We start from the raw sequence: 16544 nt of genomic DNA, 5'->3' as shown, positions 1-16544 counted from the left end.
ACCAATAGAGGGAGCACAAACCCAAAACCCCGTATCTAAAATCCCAAACACAAACCATCCCAAAACAGCCATGAATAATAATGAAAGTAATAACAATAAGTACATAAACATAAAGTCACTGAGTCATGGTCGCAGGACCATGACAGAAACAACACTCCTGAGCTTTTTATGCTGCAAAAGAGTTTTATTTCAACCGCCTGCTGAGTATGTACAGGAGAACAGTTTGTACATAAATAGGCAATAGTTATAAATATCAGCAGTTTGGCTGGTACAAAATTAAAAAAGAAGATATTGTACATTATCTACAGGAGAAGTGCCACTTTGGGTTTTATGTACAGCTTTGTCTCTGGGTGGATTGTCCATGTTAGTCCATTCACATGTTACCTGAGCTGCGTTGCACATGCAGCCACAGCGGCGGGTACACAGTATGTGTCCGGGGTTGGGAAGAGAGGGGGGCGGGATTTGTGGCATTTGGGCAGCAGCAGCAGACTTGAGGTGGTGGCTGTGGTGGTACGAATGGTGGGTGCAGCTTCTATCATAAGCCTATTGAAAGAGACAGGATTATTGAGCTGGGTGTCTCCCTGCAGCATGATGGCGTTACTTTAAGTCTAGAGGGGATTATTAGTTGCTGGGTGTCTCCTTTAGATATTACAGCGCACACTCACGGTCACACGGCTCAATCACAGAACCTGGAGCGGAAAAACACACACATATATCCGTCATGACCAGTAATGGCACCGGGTGCGAATGCTATTCAGCGGTTAGTTTGTTTATGAAGCACACTGCGGCTATGTACAGCTCTGGATGTGCAGATCTGACAGCATCGAGTCCATTCTTGCAGTTTTAATCGCCAAATAAAAAAAAATCACTTTATGTAAAGACAGTAAAACTGCTGTCACTTGTAGTAGGTCCTCACACCCCTTCTCCGACCACCAGCGCAATGAAAGAAAACACATGGAAATCCTTTTATTCTAGTCACAAGCACGACTGCGCAGACCGACACCGAACACGGCGACAACGATGCTCATCAGTCTCCTGTGAGCCGCATACGAGCATGCACAAAGTGCCCGCAGAAACAGATTTCACCGACAGCAGGTGAGTCACGATTGGTCCCTGAAGGCTGAGCTTACACATTCAAACGAGCGGTGCAGACCACGTGCAGAGAAACCCAGCGGTACAGGAAGAAAATAAACAGGGGGAGGGGCTTCAGGTCGTTTACCTTTTTTTTGTTTGTTCAATATTTCCAAACCCCACAATCATCTCACAGGCATTCAGGCTCCTGCTGCTACTTCATTCCAGTGCAATATCGCCCTCTTGTGTGCTGAGCTGGTAGTGAAGGTAAACTGTTACATCATTACATAATTTACCTTCAGAGCCACAAAACCGCAAAAAAATAAAAGAAATAAAAATCACACAATCTGAACAGCACGAGCATATTTTTGAATGTGCAAATGTCCCTAAAAAGTACATAAAACCACTAACTCTTTATGTTGACGTCAGTAAGATGAGAAAACGGGATGAGTAAAGCTAGACTGTGAGCGATACTTTGGTATTTCGACCTCCTGGGTGAAGGTTTGGGCAAAGTTGAAGTTTCTTCGGCACCGCCTGTGTCTGGCATCTACATACAGTAACTTCGAGCACAGTCTTCACATTATTTTGTTTTTTTCCAAAGCATCATCATCATCATAATCTGTGTCTGCGTGTGTATAGCATCGGGTCAATGCACACTGATCTAAAACAAGGCAGATTAAAGTCAGTGCAACGTGCAAAGTTAAACTTAAGGAGCATGGGTTCATAAACAAAACAATAAAGAAAAAAGTAGGCATAGAATAAAAGAAGAAGAAGAAGAAGAAGAAGAAGAAAATACATCAGAGCAGCACAATCTGTGACCTTCTCCGGGGAGGGAGGGATGGCTTTCCACGGGGAGTTTATACTGAAACAGTGCAGACATAAGCAGCACTACGGTGAGCCGAGGAGGACCGGGGCTCCAGAAAATCTGCACCTGCAGGACTCACAGACTCACTCGGAGCGATTTCTCTGGGAATATGCTGATTCTCAAGCAGCAAAGTGACCCTTTTCAATGCTGACGCACCTTTACTCCTCTTACCCTGAATAAGGAAGAATTAATCTATAAAGAGCCAAACCAAATCACTCCCTATTACAGACGGCTCCTGTTTTGTTCAACAAACCGTTTATTCGCCTTCTTGCTAAAAGTTTTGATGATGCCCCTCTGATGTCTGTACCGTGAATATGAAGCTAAGGATGTTTTCAGTCAACAGGATGCCAATCAGGTGTATTTATTTAAACAAAGGGGATCTATCAAACATGTTAGAGCAGGGGTAGGGAACTCCAGGCCTCGAGAGCCGGTGTCCTGCAGGTTTTAGATGTGTCCTTGATCCAAAACAGCTGATTTAAGTGGCTAAATGACCTCCTCAATGTCTTGAAGTTCTCCAGAGGCCTGGTAATGAACTAATCATTTGATTCAGGTGTGTTGACCAACGGCTCTCGAGGCTCTCGAGGCCTGGAGTTCCCTACCACTGCGTTAGAGTGACGTTAGAGGGTAAAATGTAAGAGGGGTGTCAAGGTTTGAGCTTGGCCCACTGCCTCTCAGCAGGAAGGCGTGCGTGATCTGAACCTCAAAGAAGGATCAAAGAAAAATAAAGGTCATGTGTTGAAAATACAATCCCTGACCGAAGTAAGACCTGAAGCGAGGCGTTCACACGAGGAAACGCGCTGCAATCTCAGAGTCTGAACGCTCCTGTACGGAAGAATGGGCTAAAAACCCCTCCGAGTTGATGCGCAGGACTGATCGATGATTACAGGAACGCTTAGCTGCCTTTACTGCTGCTCATGGGCGTAAAACCTGCATACTGACAGCACAGGTACACCTACTTTTGCCTCACACACACTGGAAATACTGGATGGTCAAATTTCCGTTTCTTTTCTCTAATCTGGTTCTTTTCCAACTTTTCGAATGAAAATATTTTTATTATTACAGCAAATTCCTGCAACTCGATTATCATTATGTCCTGTTATATTATGTTATGTTATATTGTTTAATAGAGATAAATCAGATGCAGGTAGATAACTTTACTGTCTCCCGGCTCCACCTTTGTTTACAGTAAAGACATCAGAGTGACACTGATCTCATCCTCTCTCTCTGTCTGTGGAAGAAAGCCAATAAACACACTCCCCAAACTACTCCTCTGACTCCGCTCAGAGTTGTTGTTGGCACGCTTTAAAATCGATCATCACATGCTGGTTTTCCTCTGCCACTTCGCCAACATTTACAAAGTGCAAAAATTCAAAGCTTCTTCCTGCTCGTGAGTCGGATGCTGCGGCTTTCGAGCCATCTCAGGAGAAGGAGCGAGAAGCTGTATGCAGGCCTAGAGGCGCGGCGGCGGTTCAATACTGATGAAGGTGTTTTACTGCTGATGGACACTGCTGTTCTTTTGTTTGTTTGCCGAACTTTTGTTCCGATCGCCAAAGGAGATCATCAGCTCACGATTACAGGTCGCTGTTTAAAAAATCGATTTTTTTTCCTCCTCCCTCAAAAGTTCAACAGAAAGCCTTTGAGAGTCAGTCGGCCACCGAGGCTTGCTGTTTTCACAGAGAAGGCTTTTGGCACGAAGAAGTGGCATAACTCTGGAAACTCAGAAACATGGCTTTCAGGTCCAGAAGCTGAGGCCGAGCCTCCGCCCGGCGCTGCTCTCTGACACGATGACGACCTTCCTGCACAGTGCAGAGACGCTGGGGGGGGGGCGCTCTACCCTGGATCCGGCCCTCAAAAGGTCCAGAGGACTTGTGCCTCATGTCCTTCCATAAAAGCAGGCCTAAAGTCTCTGCCCGGCTCGGTTTGCCCGCTTTCACCCCGTCATGGGTTTTCTTCACAGCGTGGCCAGGATCCGCGAGAAGGATATGACGACGGAGAGGGTGGTCTGGCCCACGCCGAGCACCAGCGCCTCCAGCGGTGCCATGCCTTTCCCCGCCACGCGGTAAACGCCCGCCACAGCCGCGCCTGAGGGAGATAAAAAAAAATTTAAAAGTCAATGTTAATACAAGATCTGGCAAAGACAAAGACACACACACAGCTGCCTGTCACCATTAAACCCAACTGAACATCCACAGTCAGGGGATCAGCGGACAAACATGTCCCTCCTGGTCTCGCCCTTCTGTCAGTGATGGAGGAGCGTTCGTGCATGCCTCCTCGCGGCCACACTCTGAGCGGACTCGCTGCTCTTCCTGCAGCAGTTCTCACTGCACGCTGTCCGTCTAGTCGTGAATGAGACAAACAGCAGGAGAGGACGTTTCTCTAATCCAGGCACCAAAGCCGAGTGAGCTATTTTTAAACTGCTGGATTCGAAGGCCGAGAAAATCTAAACAAAGTTTACCAGTTAAAGCTACCAGCAGCGCTCCAGCGAATCCTCCCTTCATCAAGGTTATCATATTTACCGTGTAGAGGATGCAATCTCTGCTGCTTTTACAGAAAACAAAGTGATCACGTTACATTTTTCAGTAACAGTAATGTAACAGGTCACTGTGCTATACTCAGCAATTAGATTAGAGTTATATCATGTTGTTACATGCGTTACAAAAGGCTCTTCAGTAATCTGCACGTCAGGCGGATAGAAAGAAAAAATAATGTGTGGAGAAGGAAAACCAGTATTTCTAAAGTAGCATCACACTGGCTTTAAAGTCGGAGTGTTTCTCATCTTTGCTTTGTGTTTGTATTAAAAACGAAAAGAAAAATTGCACGTGTGTCCTGATTGAAAAGAGAAAGAGGTTGGTTTCTGTGTCTAAATCTTCTGCTTTTAGTATCAACAGGGGTTTAGTGTTCAGGTCTTAAACATCAGTCTGGCACTGGAAGGTGCCCGGACCCATTGGCTGCAAACCAAGCCCAAAGGATCACGCCTCCTCCATTGTGCATGACAATAACATTTATTTGTGCTGCTGATATTATGCACTTTGCATTATTACCAAACATCTCTGATTTGGACTCATTTGTCTAAAGGACAATGTGCCAGAAGTCTTGTGGTTTGCTTAGTTGAAACACATGAAGCTGTGCCATCATGCAAACCTTCCAAACACAACATAAACTTAAACATGTAACATGTCAACTGAGGCCTGTAGACTCTAAACTGTAGCTCAAATCAGAGTCCTGGACATTTAATGTTATAGAAAAGGACTTTAAACAACTATTAAAGGCTGACATTTCCTCTGTGCTGCATGACCTTTCTTTTACTTCTACTCAGCTGCGACTGCTGCCTTTGCAGTCTCCACACACACACACACAAACACACACTGTGATTTTGTGCCGGGCTCGCGTACACATGGCTGGTGACGCTGTCAATAGTCTAGCTCACTCTGATTGCTACACATTAATAATAAAGCGGCTTTTCTATTTTTGGGGCACCAGCTCACATCTGTGACGGTGAGTGAGTCATCCACAGAGCCCTACGCTACGATAGACGCAGGTCTATTTACACACCCTGTGCTCACACTCTGATACAGTGAGGGGAAGGTAAAGGCAAATAAACAAAGCCTGGATATCAGCTTCACCTGCAGTGTTTAAAAAAAATAATAAAGTGAATATTTTTGTGTTTAAAAAATATGATTAACTGGCAGATATATCAAATTTTTAAACTATAAACTATCTGATTACTCCTGTTTAATATGATCAGATAAGACCAGTTCTACAATTTTGTTAAGGTAAATAGTTCATTAGCTTAACTTTCATTTCAGGCAATGCAGGGACATAAAAATTGGGTCCTGATGCAGAATCTGCATTCAGGAGATTAAAGTCAGAATGTTGAAACAAGCTTTCGCCCATAAATTCTTTATCCTACAGATCCCCATTTAAGGTAGCCCAAAATATTGGATACAAAATACTGATATTTGTCCTAGCTCAAGATAACATATCACACCTGGTATAACAATGAAAACAAGTGCCAGTTACTAAAACGTGCAGACAGCGAACAGATTTCCTCACCGTTTTGATTCACAGTAGAAAATAAATGATTAACGATTCCTGATTTCTGCCTTTTTAGAGTATTTTAGGGTATTTTTACTTCACAGTCACCACAGATGTCATCATGTATTATAGATAACTATCTGCACCACTCTACTGTGTTATATTAAGTGTTAACAAAGAGAGATGAATTAGATGGCCTCAGACTAATTACCCCTGGTCTTCAAGGATCCGCTGCCCCTCATTTCTAATGCAGACTTGCAGGTATCATCATTAGTGCTGAAATGTGATACCCATGGACTCTGCAGGGAACGTGACCTGAGGTGCACTGGGACTTCTTACCTTCTTACCCTAATGGATCAGTCACACTAGAGTAAAAATAGGACAGCACCTTTTTTGCGACTAGAAAAAGGAAAAGAAAAATGTTTTGCTCTGAGTGAGTAGTTGCAGCGACCAACAGCTCCTGGCCTGAGGATGCATGCTTACTTTCCACCACTTTCAATCGACTGACTGCACCCCATCTAATCACAGACAGACTTCATCTTATTGCTGTTTTATCGCTGTCTTGACACATCAAATTGTCAGCTGCGTTCATTTTGGTTGTGTTCCATTCTCCAACCATTGTTTTCCCTACTGTGACTGTAACAGCCTGTCGCTACTTGAGAATTTGTCTCAAAGCCGCCCAAACCTTAACACATTCACTTGGATGTAATGATGTAGCTCTTAGACTTGACTAAAGGAACTGACTGTTAACTTAAAGTGGGGTGGTGTCAAGAAATAAGACTGTATTTTGTTTTTTGTTTTTCCCCATTTGTTCTGAGGTTACTGCAGATATCTGATGAACAGCAACATGTAGAAAATCTGTAGATGCAGCTAAAAGTCTGCTTCAAGCAAAAGACTAAACACCCACATTTAAATCGTTTGAGCATTTGGAACAAAAAAAGGAAACACGCCGGACTTCTCCAAGCAGCTCAAAGACCAGGTAGGAGTGTAATTTGTTAACTTTATACTAGCATGTCACAGCTCATCCCCATACCACCCTAAACACGCCCAATCTCTGCTGATCTTGGCCAGGGTGGGCCTGGTTAGTACTTGGATGGGAGGCTGCCTAGCTGGGGGGGCAGTAACTGTAGCCCAGGAGGAAGCAAAGATGGGAAAGATACTGAACTTGTGCCCGTACAGAACATTACATCACTGGGATGGTTGGTTGGACCACTGACTGCTTAAGAGACAGAGTGAAAGTGGACAGTATATCCTTGATTTCTTAACATAAAACGTTGTAATAGTCAGGTGAGGATTAGTTAGAGGTCTTTGTTACAGTGCATAGACGAATCTAACACTCAGTGGTGTGAATTTAAAAAAAAATCTGAATAGGGATTTTACAAAATGTACCTTTAAATGTTCTTGTTGTTGTTGTTGTTTGGAATATCTTCAAAGTTAGTGTTTAGGTCATTTGTGTGTGTGTGTGTGGTTGGTATTTTTTGGGTGCAAACTCTTCCTACCAGCGACAACAGTCCAGCCAATCACAAAAATGTTGTTAAATTAAATGAACCCTTATCGTGCCGACACGTTGAAGTTTCCTGGGCCACATAAACAAACAGGCAGGTAAACACAGAAGCAGATTAGTCCAAAAATCTTTCTCCTCCATGTCTCTCTGTCAGCTTCTGTTTTCTTCTAGTTGACACGAGTTAACACACGGTCACCTCACCCAGCGCTCGCTCTGCCTTCCTGTCACCTCTCGTCTTCTTCTGGGTGCTGAACGCCGCACTCTGAGGTTGCTCTAAAAATAACCCGTCAGCAAGAAAACAAAAGGGGAAGTAAATGGGCTTACTAGTGATGACGCCTCCGGAGAGCGAGGCCAGGAAACCCACGCTGACCAGCACCAGGGTGATGAGGCGTCCCCGCTTGTGGCGCTGCAGCATGACTAACATGAGCAGCCCCACCGCCCCGTGGACGAAGAGCGAGGAGAAGAGACACCACAGGAAGACCCAGTACCACATCTCTGCAGGGAGAGAGAGCCAACAACACAGATCAGATACAGCCTGAAAGCACAGGATTTACCACTTACATTAAAGGTGCTCTACGTACAATTTAACTAAAGCTTTCACCAGCAGGGGGCAGTGTGCTGAAATGTTTTCTCATCTAAATGCTTTTTTCTTTTACTCGCTGAATTAAGGTTAAACTGACCACCTGCACCATCTATTATATTATAGTATTATATAAAAGTACAGCCCAGCCTCAGAAGTTAAATATCAGGTAATATCTCTCGAGCACAATGCGTAGTTGCTCCAGATATAGTATAAGTATAGCACATAGTAGTATAAGCATATACTACAGTACAGTATGATATAATGTCTTAGGGGTTCTTAATGTAACAACTGCAGCAAATAAATTATCGATTAGTTTCATAAATATTAATCAGACAATTACATTTTTTTTAGCCTGAACATCAAACATGGCAACAAATTAGAGAAATCACTGCTTGCACTGAAATAAATATTTTTACATTTTCACATTTTTTTTTATATTTACTGGTTAATAACAATGATGATGTATAATGTTAGTTGCTGCAAACATAAAGACTACTTTTTTCCTATTTGTTGGTTTATATCACCATTTTAAAATCAGTCAGCTGGCACATTAAAGTAACAACAATCCCCTATTCTAATATATATGACTTTAACAGAGTACTTTCATTTCTGGTGAAGCATGAAATTAAATATCGATCTGAGGAACAGAAGCAGCTTTCACTTACAAAATGAATTATGAATTGTTTACCAAAGAAACCATCCTGAAGCAGACTGGTCCCAGCTTTTAATGTTTTTATGTGTTTCTGACCGTTTCATAGAGTATATATAAAAGTCGCCTCCTGCTGGTCTGTAAACAGAAAGCACGTTTAAGGCTTCGCTTTTCTTTTTCTATACTTTTACAATGCTTTTCCTTGTGTTGGAGCACTTTAACACAGTTGTATTGGGACTTCTGAATATTCCTTCCACCATCATGGAGAACAAACACAGATGGATGACCTCGACACCCACCGAGGACCAAATGTCAGTGAAATCTGCCTTCAGTGGATAAATCTGTAATGGTCTCTGTAAAACTCTGGCCAAAATAACATTTGAATTCTTAGTCAGAGTCTGTCTGTTGCACTTATTGATAAATTACAAGCTTGATTTAATCTAATTACGTTTTAAAGCAGTGATCATGTCCATCCTTGATGTACAGTGATTTGATTTGACATCACAATGATCAAAACAACGATACTGGGAAACGGTGATTTAAGCCCTTGTGATTTATTTTGCCTCCTTTATTTTAGTGAAATATTACCTCGGCTGCATTTACATATAAAGGTCAGCTTTGGTTTGCATAACGTCAATTACACATGAAACTTGAAACAGGACTTAAAGACAACAGGTTTGTAACAGAAAACCTGCTTTATAGATAAAAGCTGCTTATTTACTACTGCAACCTGAACACAGACAGAAGCAGGGGCTTAGTGGGATATCTGTACATCAGCTGCTTTAATTTTTTTAACCATCTCAATAAACTTTATCCCAGCTTTCAGCAACAACCTCAGGTTATAAAAAAAATATACAGTCAATAAATAAACAGCAAATACACAATAAAAATCAACAAATAAAACTAATTAAATAAGGCCGTATTTGCATCAGGCTATCCTGCTCATCTAGACCTGAAAGAAAACAAGAATAAGCAGTTGTTTTAAAATGACTGAGCTGTACGTGGGAAGTTTGGTTGTTCCAAAAGTTAGGAGCTGCCATTACAAAGACTTTGTAGACTTTGCTTTTAAGCCTGGACTGGACTATCTGGTCAGAGGCTCCGAAAGTTCTGTTAAGGAAGGTGGCACCAAACCAATAAGGCTTTTAAAAACAAGTAAATTTTAAACTGGATCCTGATGGACAGGAAGACAGTGTAAGGAGGCCAGAAAAGGTGTGATCACCATGTTTCTTTCCTGTCTAAAGGCGAGCTGCTGCATTTCCTACAGCCTGCTGACAACGAAGTAACGACTGATCAGAGCCGACAAATAAAGAGCTACGAAAGTCTAAGAGAGGTAATAAAGCGTGAATTACTGTCTCAGAGTCATGCAGTGGTGGGAGGCAGGCCTTCACCTTACTGAGCCGCATTAGTGATAAGAAGCTCTTCTAAACAAAAGAGCTTCATGCAAACAAACGCCGACAATAAGTAATCCCGAGGGGGAAGACACAACTTATAATATTCCGTTCTAGTCTTGAAAAATTCACATTTACTGCTTATAAAGACTGCTTCCAAGATGAAACACTGCAGCTCAGCCAAGATGCAGAGCTACAGCCGCTGCTGCACGTCTGTGAGGCGAGGGGAGGATTTCAATCTACAGCAGCCACCGTCTAAGTCAAGCCTCATCAAAGAGGCAGCCGACCGTGGCGATGGACCCGTGGCGGAGATGTATAAAACCGCTCAGAGCGACATTTCAGACAGCGAGCCCGACATGAAGCGGTAAATGGAAAATCTCGTCTGAAACAATAGCGTACGGCCGCCTTTTGTGACCATCCTGACTGGAGATAAGCTTTCTGAAAAAAAAAAAAATGTAATCGTAGAAACAAACGTCTGCAAACTAAAAATGCTGTTAATTCCTAAAATGCCAGCAAAATCATCTAATTAGCTTCCACCAAACACGACTGTTCTCCTAGAATACACATAATGCACCCTGCAGGGTCCAGACTGTGCTGCCGTTATAACGGACTCCACTGAAAATGAGAACAGTAAACAGCATTTAAAAATCACACTCTTCCTCCTCCTCCTCCTCCTCGTTCTCCCTGTCTTTCTGTGGCACAGGCCAGCTTTGTCTAAAAAGGCTCCGGCTTCATTGCACTTTGCCAGCGAGGGGCCTTTGGTTGAACCCCTGGCACCGTGGGAGCCAGAAGGAGCCAGCTGGCCGTGAGATAACTGAAGAAGAAAAGACACCAAGTGAGAAAGGATGACCCAGCCGAAGCATGGCAATGCTGTCTGTGTGTGGGCGCGATGCAAACAGGAAACGTGACATTATTTTGCAGTGTAAACATCACAACGCCCAATTCTATTACCAAGTATTTCTCAGAGCTCTGGGACACGAGGACCTCTTTAGCATATCCATTTAACCGAGCTCCTCCACAGTCCACTGAGTGCCTACATCTACTTATTGATCCGGCAGGCGAGCGCCGGGCCAGGCGGAGAGAGACGTGACAGCGGAGTAACACAATGGCTTTTTGTCTTAAATGACTGAGCACGCAGATCACGCTGCAGTGTATCCACTGCTGTCTTTCTGCAAGCATCCAGCAGCAGAGGAGAGAGTGATATCTGTGATGGGACCCAAGAGTTAAGAGAGACACACATACAGGAAGTACAGGGAGAGAGAGCCCCGCTTAACTGTAGCCCCCGACGACACGAAAGCTGATCAGGATTCAGGATCGTGTAGAGAGATGCAGGCTGGAAAAGATGAAACTCAAAGATCCTGGAGGAGGTTATGCAATGCTAACATCATCGCACACAGACCGTGATATCGCCCACTCGGTCTAAAGAACTACAGACATCCACAGGTTAAACAGACAATCACAAACACCATTAGTTTATGTGTAGTTAAGGGAATGAGTTGGTTAGCAGAAGTCTGAGAAAAAGAAAAGAAAAATGCGGAGTTCAACGTAACTAACGGTGAATGGCAGGTAAGCTGATTGGCCGCAAATGCTAGAAGTTTCTCCTCTAAACCTCACGGTTAGATTCAATATGTAAGGGTTCAGTGAGATCAACTTTGCCAAAAATTTCACAAATGGAGAGGACAGCTGGGATACTCTGTGTTTCTACTTACTGATAAAATAATCCGTATAGTCTTCCACCATCACTGATGGATGGAGCCTGACCCGGACACCTACTGAGGACCAAATGTCAGCGTGATCTCTCTTCTGTAACAGTAACCTGTCATGCTGGTCAGAATAATATTTAATAGCGTAGCTGGAGGAAATCTGTTGCATTTCTTGATGAATTACAAGCTCGATTTAGAGAGAAAATGGGTCGGGTGAAATGTTCAGTGGAGACACGAGGCTCATTATTTATCTCAGCCGACTAAAATTATCCATGGCAGCTAATTTTTTTTGCATTGCAGCAGATGCTGGAAGGTGAGGTGCACATTTAGTTTCAGGGGACAGCAGGCAGCGCAGGTGGTCACGGCTATGAAGAAGCACCTATGGGGTGAGAAATGAGTGCAGTAAAGTGCTGTGTCATGTTCAGAGATAGGAGCGAACACAGGCTAAAACACAGTGAGAGCACAGTATTAACTTCTGCTAATCCGCAACTACAGGCCGAGGTCTTTGTCAGCACGGCGGCTTTAGAGCTCGCCTGTCAACAGGACAGAATTTTAAAAAAGCAGGGGCTCATGTGTTTGGTGCCTCGTCAGAGGTTGGAGTACACAGGCGGCTGCAGAACATGAACCATTCCCGTGTTGAAGCCGCAGCTTCTCGAAGCAGAAGGCTGCCGAGTTCACCTCTCAAGACGACGAAGGATGGGTTTGTCCAAACGTGGAGAGAGGGAGAGCCAGCCTGACACATCTGGCAGTGACTCTGTCCCGTGATGCAGAACAAGAAGAGGATTATGCTAATGTTGATTCCATTTCGGATGATGCTTCTTCTTTTTCGGAGAATCGAGCTACTATGACGTGATGTATCGTTAAACTGTACACATGCACCACACAGAAAAGCATACCTGCTAATTAGTGCAAAGTAAAAGACCAATAAGATAATGCCACTGCAAATGCTCCAAAAGGCACCAACAGCACAAACATGGCAGTGGAGGTGAGGCCCAGCAGACTGTGATCAAATCCAGGTGCCTTGGGAACGCCTGTCAGTCAAAGCGACCACGATCTTCACTTTAGCATCCAGATGCATAAATTTATTTACAAAAAGAAAGAAAGAAAAGAAAATTTAAGCCTGTGTTGATAGTTATGATGTGGGAAAACATCCACTGAGGCTGTAAAGATGCTTTTAATGCTTTAAAGTTTATTTTAACACAGGAGTCTATGGGGATTGACTTGTTTTAGGAGAAAGCCTCAAGTGGCCACTGGAGGAACTGCAGCTTTTGCCACTTCAGCATTGGTGCAATGTTTTTAAATCCTGAAGGTTGCTGCTTGGCATTCACACAAAGCTTTAACTCCTAATATAGCTGCATGTGCCCATACATAGACTCGATGCTTTTATCTGAACCTGCTAAACTCCACTATACCTTCTGTTTAGTTGTCTGCCAACTCCTGACAGAAATATCTGGACCTTTAACTGAGCAGCCAAGTTGCGCTTTCTGTTTTTGTGTGTATGTTTTACAGCTTCACCTGAGCTCTTTTTGCTTTTGTGTGCTTGTTTGCAAAGAGATAAAGGCTAAAGCAAACAGCTAAACACCAGACATGCTGAGCTAAAAAGCTGCAGATCAGGGAACGTGCAGAGTGAACACAACTGATTAGCTTTACACGAAGAACAGCTACACAACATGTTACCGTGTGAGATAATAAAATGACTTTTTAGCAATCTGATCATCGCGTAATCACAGCAGGCAAACAATTAAAACTAAGAAAGCCTTTTGACATTATGATTGTGAACTGATAATACAGGATTTCTGCAAGTCTATTGCAAGTTCATTAACCCGCTGGGTGTCAATTAACCACCCCCCAAGTAGGCTAATGCATTGAATATTTTTCATTTTCTAAGACCAAAGCTGGAAAAAAACTACAAAAAAAGGGATAAAAGCGCAAAATAAACATGATGTTGTATGAGTTTCCCTGTTCAACCGATATTCATACACTTATTTATTCTAATCAAGACAGGCTAAAGCACTCATTGCTGTAATAAATGAGGTTAAATACATTTCAGTGCCCTCCAGCTGGTAAATATCTATGCATATGCAATGCATTACGCTGGCGCCGGCAGATTAACAGCATCTGGTGCAGGCTGGATTAAGAATTGGATATTTATCTGCATTCTAATGGAAAAAGAACTGCCCAGATTTCTAAAGTTACACACTTGTGAGTAAAAGACACTTCCTTAAATGCACCTCGATCGTACCACAAATCCCACAGATAGATAATAAATGAGTGACAAGAACAGCATGTTTTTATTGACTGTGATTCATCAAAATGAGACAATTTCAAAGTAGCTGTTCACATTTAAATATGTTCTTTTCACTGGTTTTCTGAAGTGAAACCGCCTGCTGCGCACGCCTCATAAACAGGAAGCACTCCCCAGGGGCACAGATAAAAGTTTATCTATCCGTTCAGGGCTCCCCAACTGTCCCCCCTGACCTTCTTTAATGTCTCAGGAGGTCGTTTTTCACCTGTCTGGGGGGTCAGGTGTGAGATTTGTGAACAGTATTCTGTAAAGCCCCGGGGCGTTAGCTCCTCACAGCTCTCTTCTCGCCGCTGCAGCTCAGATACCACAAACTTCTACATTGCACTGCAACTTCCTGCTGAGTCAGCGTGATCAACTGTGCCTTTTTTTCCTTCCATCCCTGCATGATGTGTTTCTCAACACAGGATGTCAGCTGCATATTAGACAACCGGTCTGTGCCAAGCCAGCCATGACTACACGTCCGGCTCCTCACTTTGCAGAGTGAAATGCAAGAATTTCTATAATCTTGTGTTTGTGCAACACACACGGTCCCCCGTCCACTTCCTCAAAAAAAGAAAAAAGAAAAGTGATGACAATGCTTTGAACAGCTGGCAAGTAATAATATTTCTTGCTGAGGAAGTTCATTCTGCTTGGAAAGAAGAGATAAAATGCCCACACATTGCTTTTTTGGTGCCCCGTGATCTGTTTTTGTGTCATAGGAACTTTCATGCATTTCTTCCACTTTTCTTAAACCTCCTTACAAATAAAAAAGGAGGAAGAAAGTCATCTTGTAAGCATTTTGTTTTGGTACAAAGCACATAATTGATGGCAGCAGCTCAATCATCTGTATCAACAAGTGACAGTTCAGCCATCAGCCCGCAGAGATGCCCTCATCTCGTATTTACAGCTGCATTTTACCTTCAATATCAAAGCAGACATGCTCTGGCTCAACTGCATTCAAATAAAACAGGGAATTGAACTCAGCCTCACTACTTCTAGAGTCAGGACCATCCCAGACAGCATCCCTGCCCGCTAAGAGGACCCTCCCTCTAATTGCCCCTTTACTGAAAGACAAAGGAGGGGGAGGAGGCCACATTTACTACGCATTCACGAAGCAGAAAGATTAATTAGCCGAATGTTGTCATTATTTTTCCTGACGGACTCCTGAATAAAAGAGTGAGATTTTGTTTTGTTGATGTTGTGGTTCAGGCCCAGCATCACCAATAAAACACACCAGCTTGCAGAGACAGAGATGGGGAGGTGGGATGGAAAGGTGGCACACAGATGCCCCCTATGCTTAACAGCAGCTATGCCCTTCCTGCTGGCTACAAGAAAAATGACCACATATATTTGAATGATATTTATATATATTCTTCTTTAAAAAGGAAGCTGCACATGCTGCTGGTGGTGATGACTTTTTCACTGAACACATTTAAATAAAAAAAAAAATAAAAATGAAGCAGCAGAATAGCGGCACCTTTCATTCCGCATACCTGTGAAGTGGTGCAGCGCCGAGCCTTGCACCCAAAGGCTCAGCACTTGCTGCACCGACAGATTAAGAGAATAATCCTTGTCCGTTGTCATGTTTCCGCCGCCGCCGCCCGGGTTCGCACCCCTCTTTATCGTATAGCTGTACTTGGCTTTAAACGAAGGCATGGATGAGGAAACCGGGGTGGCATTTGGATGTGAGGCGGCTCTCCCCGGCGCGGCTCGCCTCTACCGGTGCCTCTGCTTCGGCTTGACGTCCGTCTCCGCTCCGGGAAGGGAAGGGTCGATGGCTGGTCGGTTCATCCTCGGTGGTGGTGTCGGTGGCGGGTGTACGGAGGCCATGACGAGGATGGCAGCGGGAGCTCGAGCAGAGAAACGCACGGTCGGCTCGTCCTACATCAGCTAGCCCTGCTACATAACCCTTAAAGGGCCAGCGGTCCTTTCCGTGCGAGGGGTTCACGGTGACACATCCCCGTGCTCGTGAAGCCGCTTTATGAATGAGGAACAAAGGGCAGCACGGTGGCGTGTGCGCAGAAAGCGTGCGTAGTGGCCATGGCGGCTCGGGACGGCTACGAGGGGGACGCTGTAACGTAATTACGACGCATTGTGCCTAATATTAGGATATTAATAAAATACTAATAATAACAACAGCAATATTTTGACAAAAGCTAAATAAAAACTATCATTTTAGACGCTGTGGAAAGATTTAATGTTTTTATTTTAATTTTAATTTTACGTTATACAGTATTTGCCAGCAGAAAGCGAAAGAGTGGTTGCTAGGCAACGTAATAACGTTAGCTCTTGAACGAATAACCAAATCAATGCTAATGCTAAAGATTACTTTAACAGAGAATATATAAATAAATACCATATACACTAAAAGTATTATTTGTTGATTTCTTAATGTTTATTTTATTTCAACTGTTGTGATATTAAAATTAAGTCTACATTAAAATTAAATGACCTTAGAAGCA

General features: G+C 43.4%; 1 protein-coding gene across 2 annotated transcripts; it reads right to left on the bottom strand.

Moving 5' to 3' along the window:
* Positions 1-1229: 1229 nt before the first annotated feature.
* Positions 1230-16325, bottom strand: tmem170b (transmembrane protein 170B). Of its 2 annotated transcripts, XM_005942665.3 has the most exons (3): positions 15576-16307; positions 7800-7970; positions 1230-4018 (listed from the first exon to the last, which is right to left on the bottom strand). In XM_005942665.3, the coding sequence occupies exons 1-3, from the start codon at positions 15736-15738 to the stop codon at positions 3888-3890; spliced, it is 465 nt and encodes a 154-aa protein (XP_005942727.1). In that variant the 5' UTR covers positions 15739-16307; the 3' UTR covers positions 1230-3887. The 2 variants fall into 2 exon arrangements, with proteins under 2 accessions (XP_005942727.1, XP_042080702.1); XM_042224768.1 differs by lacking the exon at positions 1230-4018 and having other exon boundaries at positions 4026-7970; positions 15576-16325.
* Between the last annotated feature and the right edge of the window lie 219 nt (positions 16326-16544).

Source organism: Haplochromis burtoni, unplaced genomic scaffold, assembly GCF_018398535.1.
Source record: "Haplochromis burtoni strain Fernald_Lab_line unplaced genomic scaffold, NCSU_Asbu1 Contig_149, whole genome shotgun sequence".
Lineage (NCBI taxonomy): Eukaryota > Metazoa > Chordata > Actinopteri > Cichliformes > Cichlidae > Haplochromis > Haplochromis burtoni.
Note: the sequence above shows the minus strand (reverse complement) of the source record. Positions and strands in the feature narration are given on the sequence as shown.

What these genes read in the sequence shown, in the direction of transcription:
- tmem170b (XM_042224768.1), bottom strand. Translation starts at nt 15,738, where the DNA reads ATGCCTTCGTTTAAAGCCAAGTACAGCTATACGATAAAGAGGGGTGCG. An exon ending in GGCGCTGCACCACTTCACAG is followed by an intron (nt 7,971 to 15,575) that starts GTATGCGGAATG and finishes CTCTCCCTGCAG; the next exon opens with AGATGTGGTACTGGGTCTTC.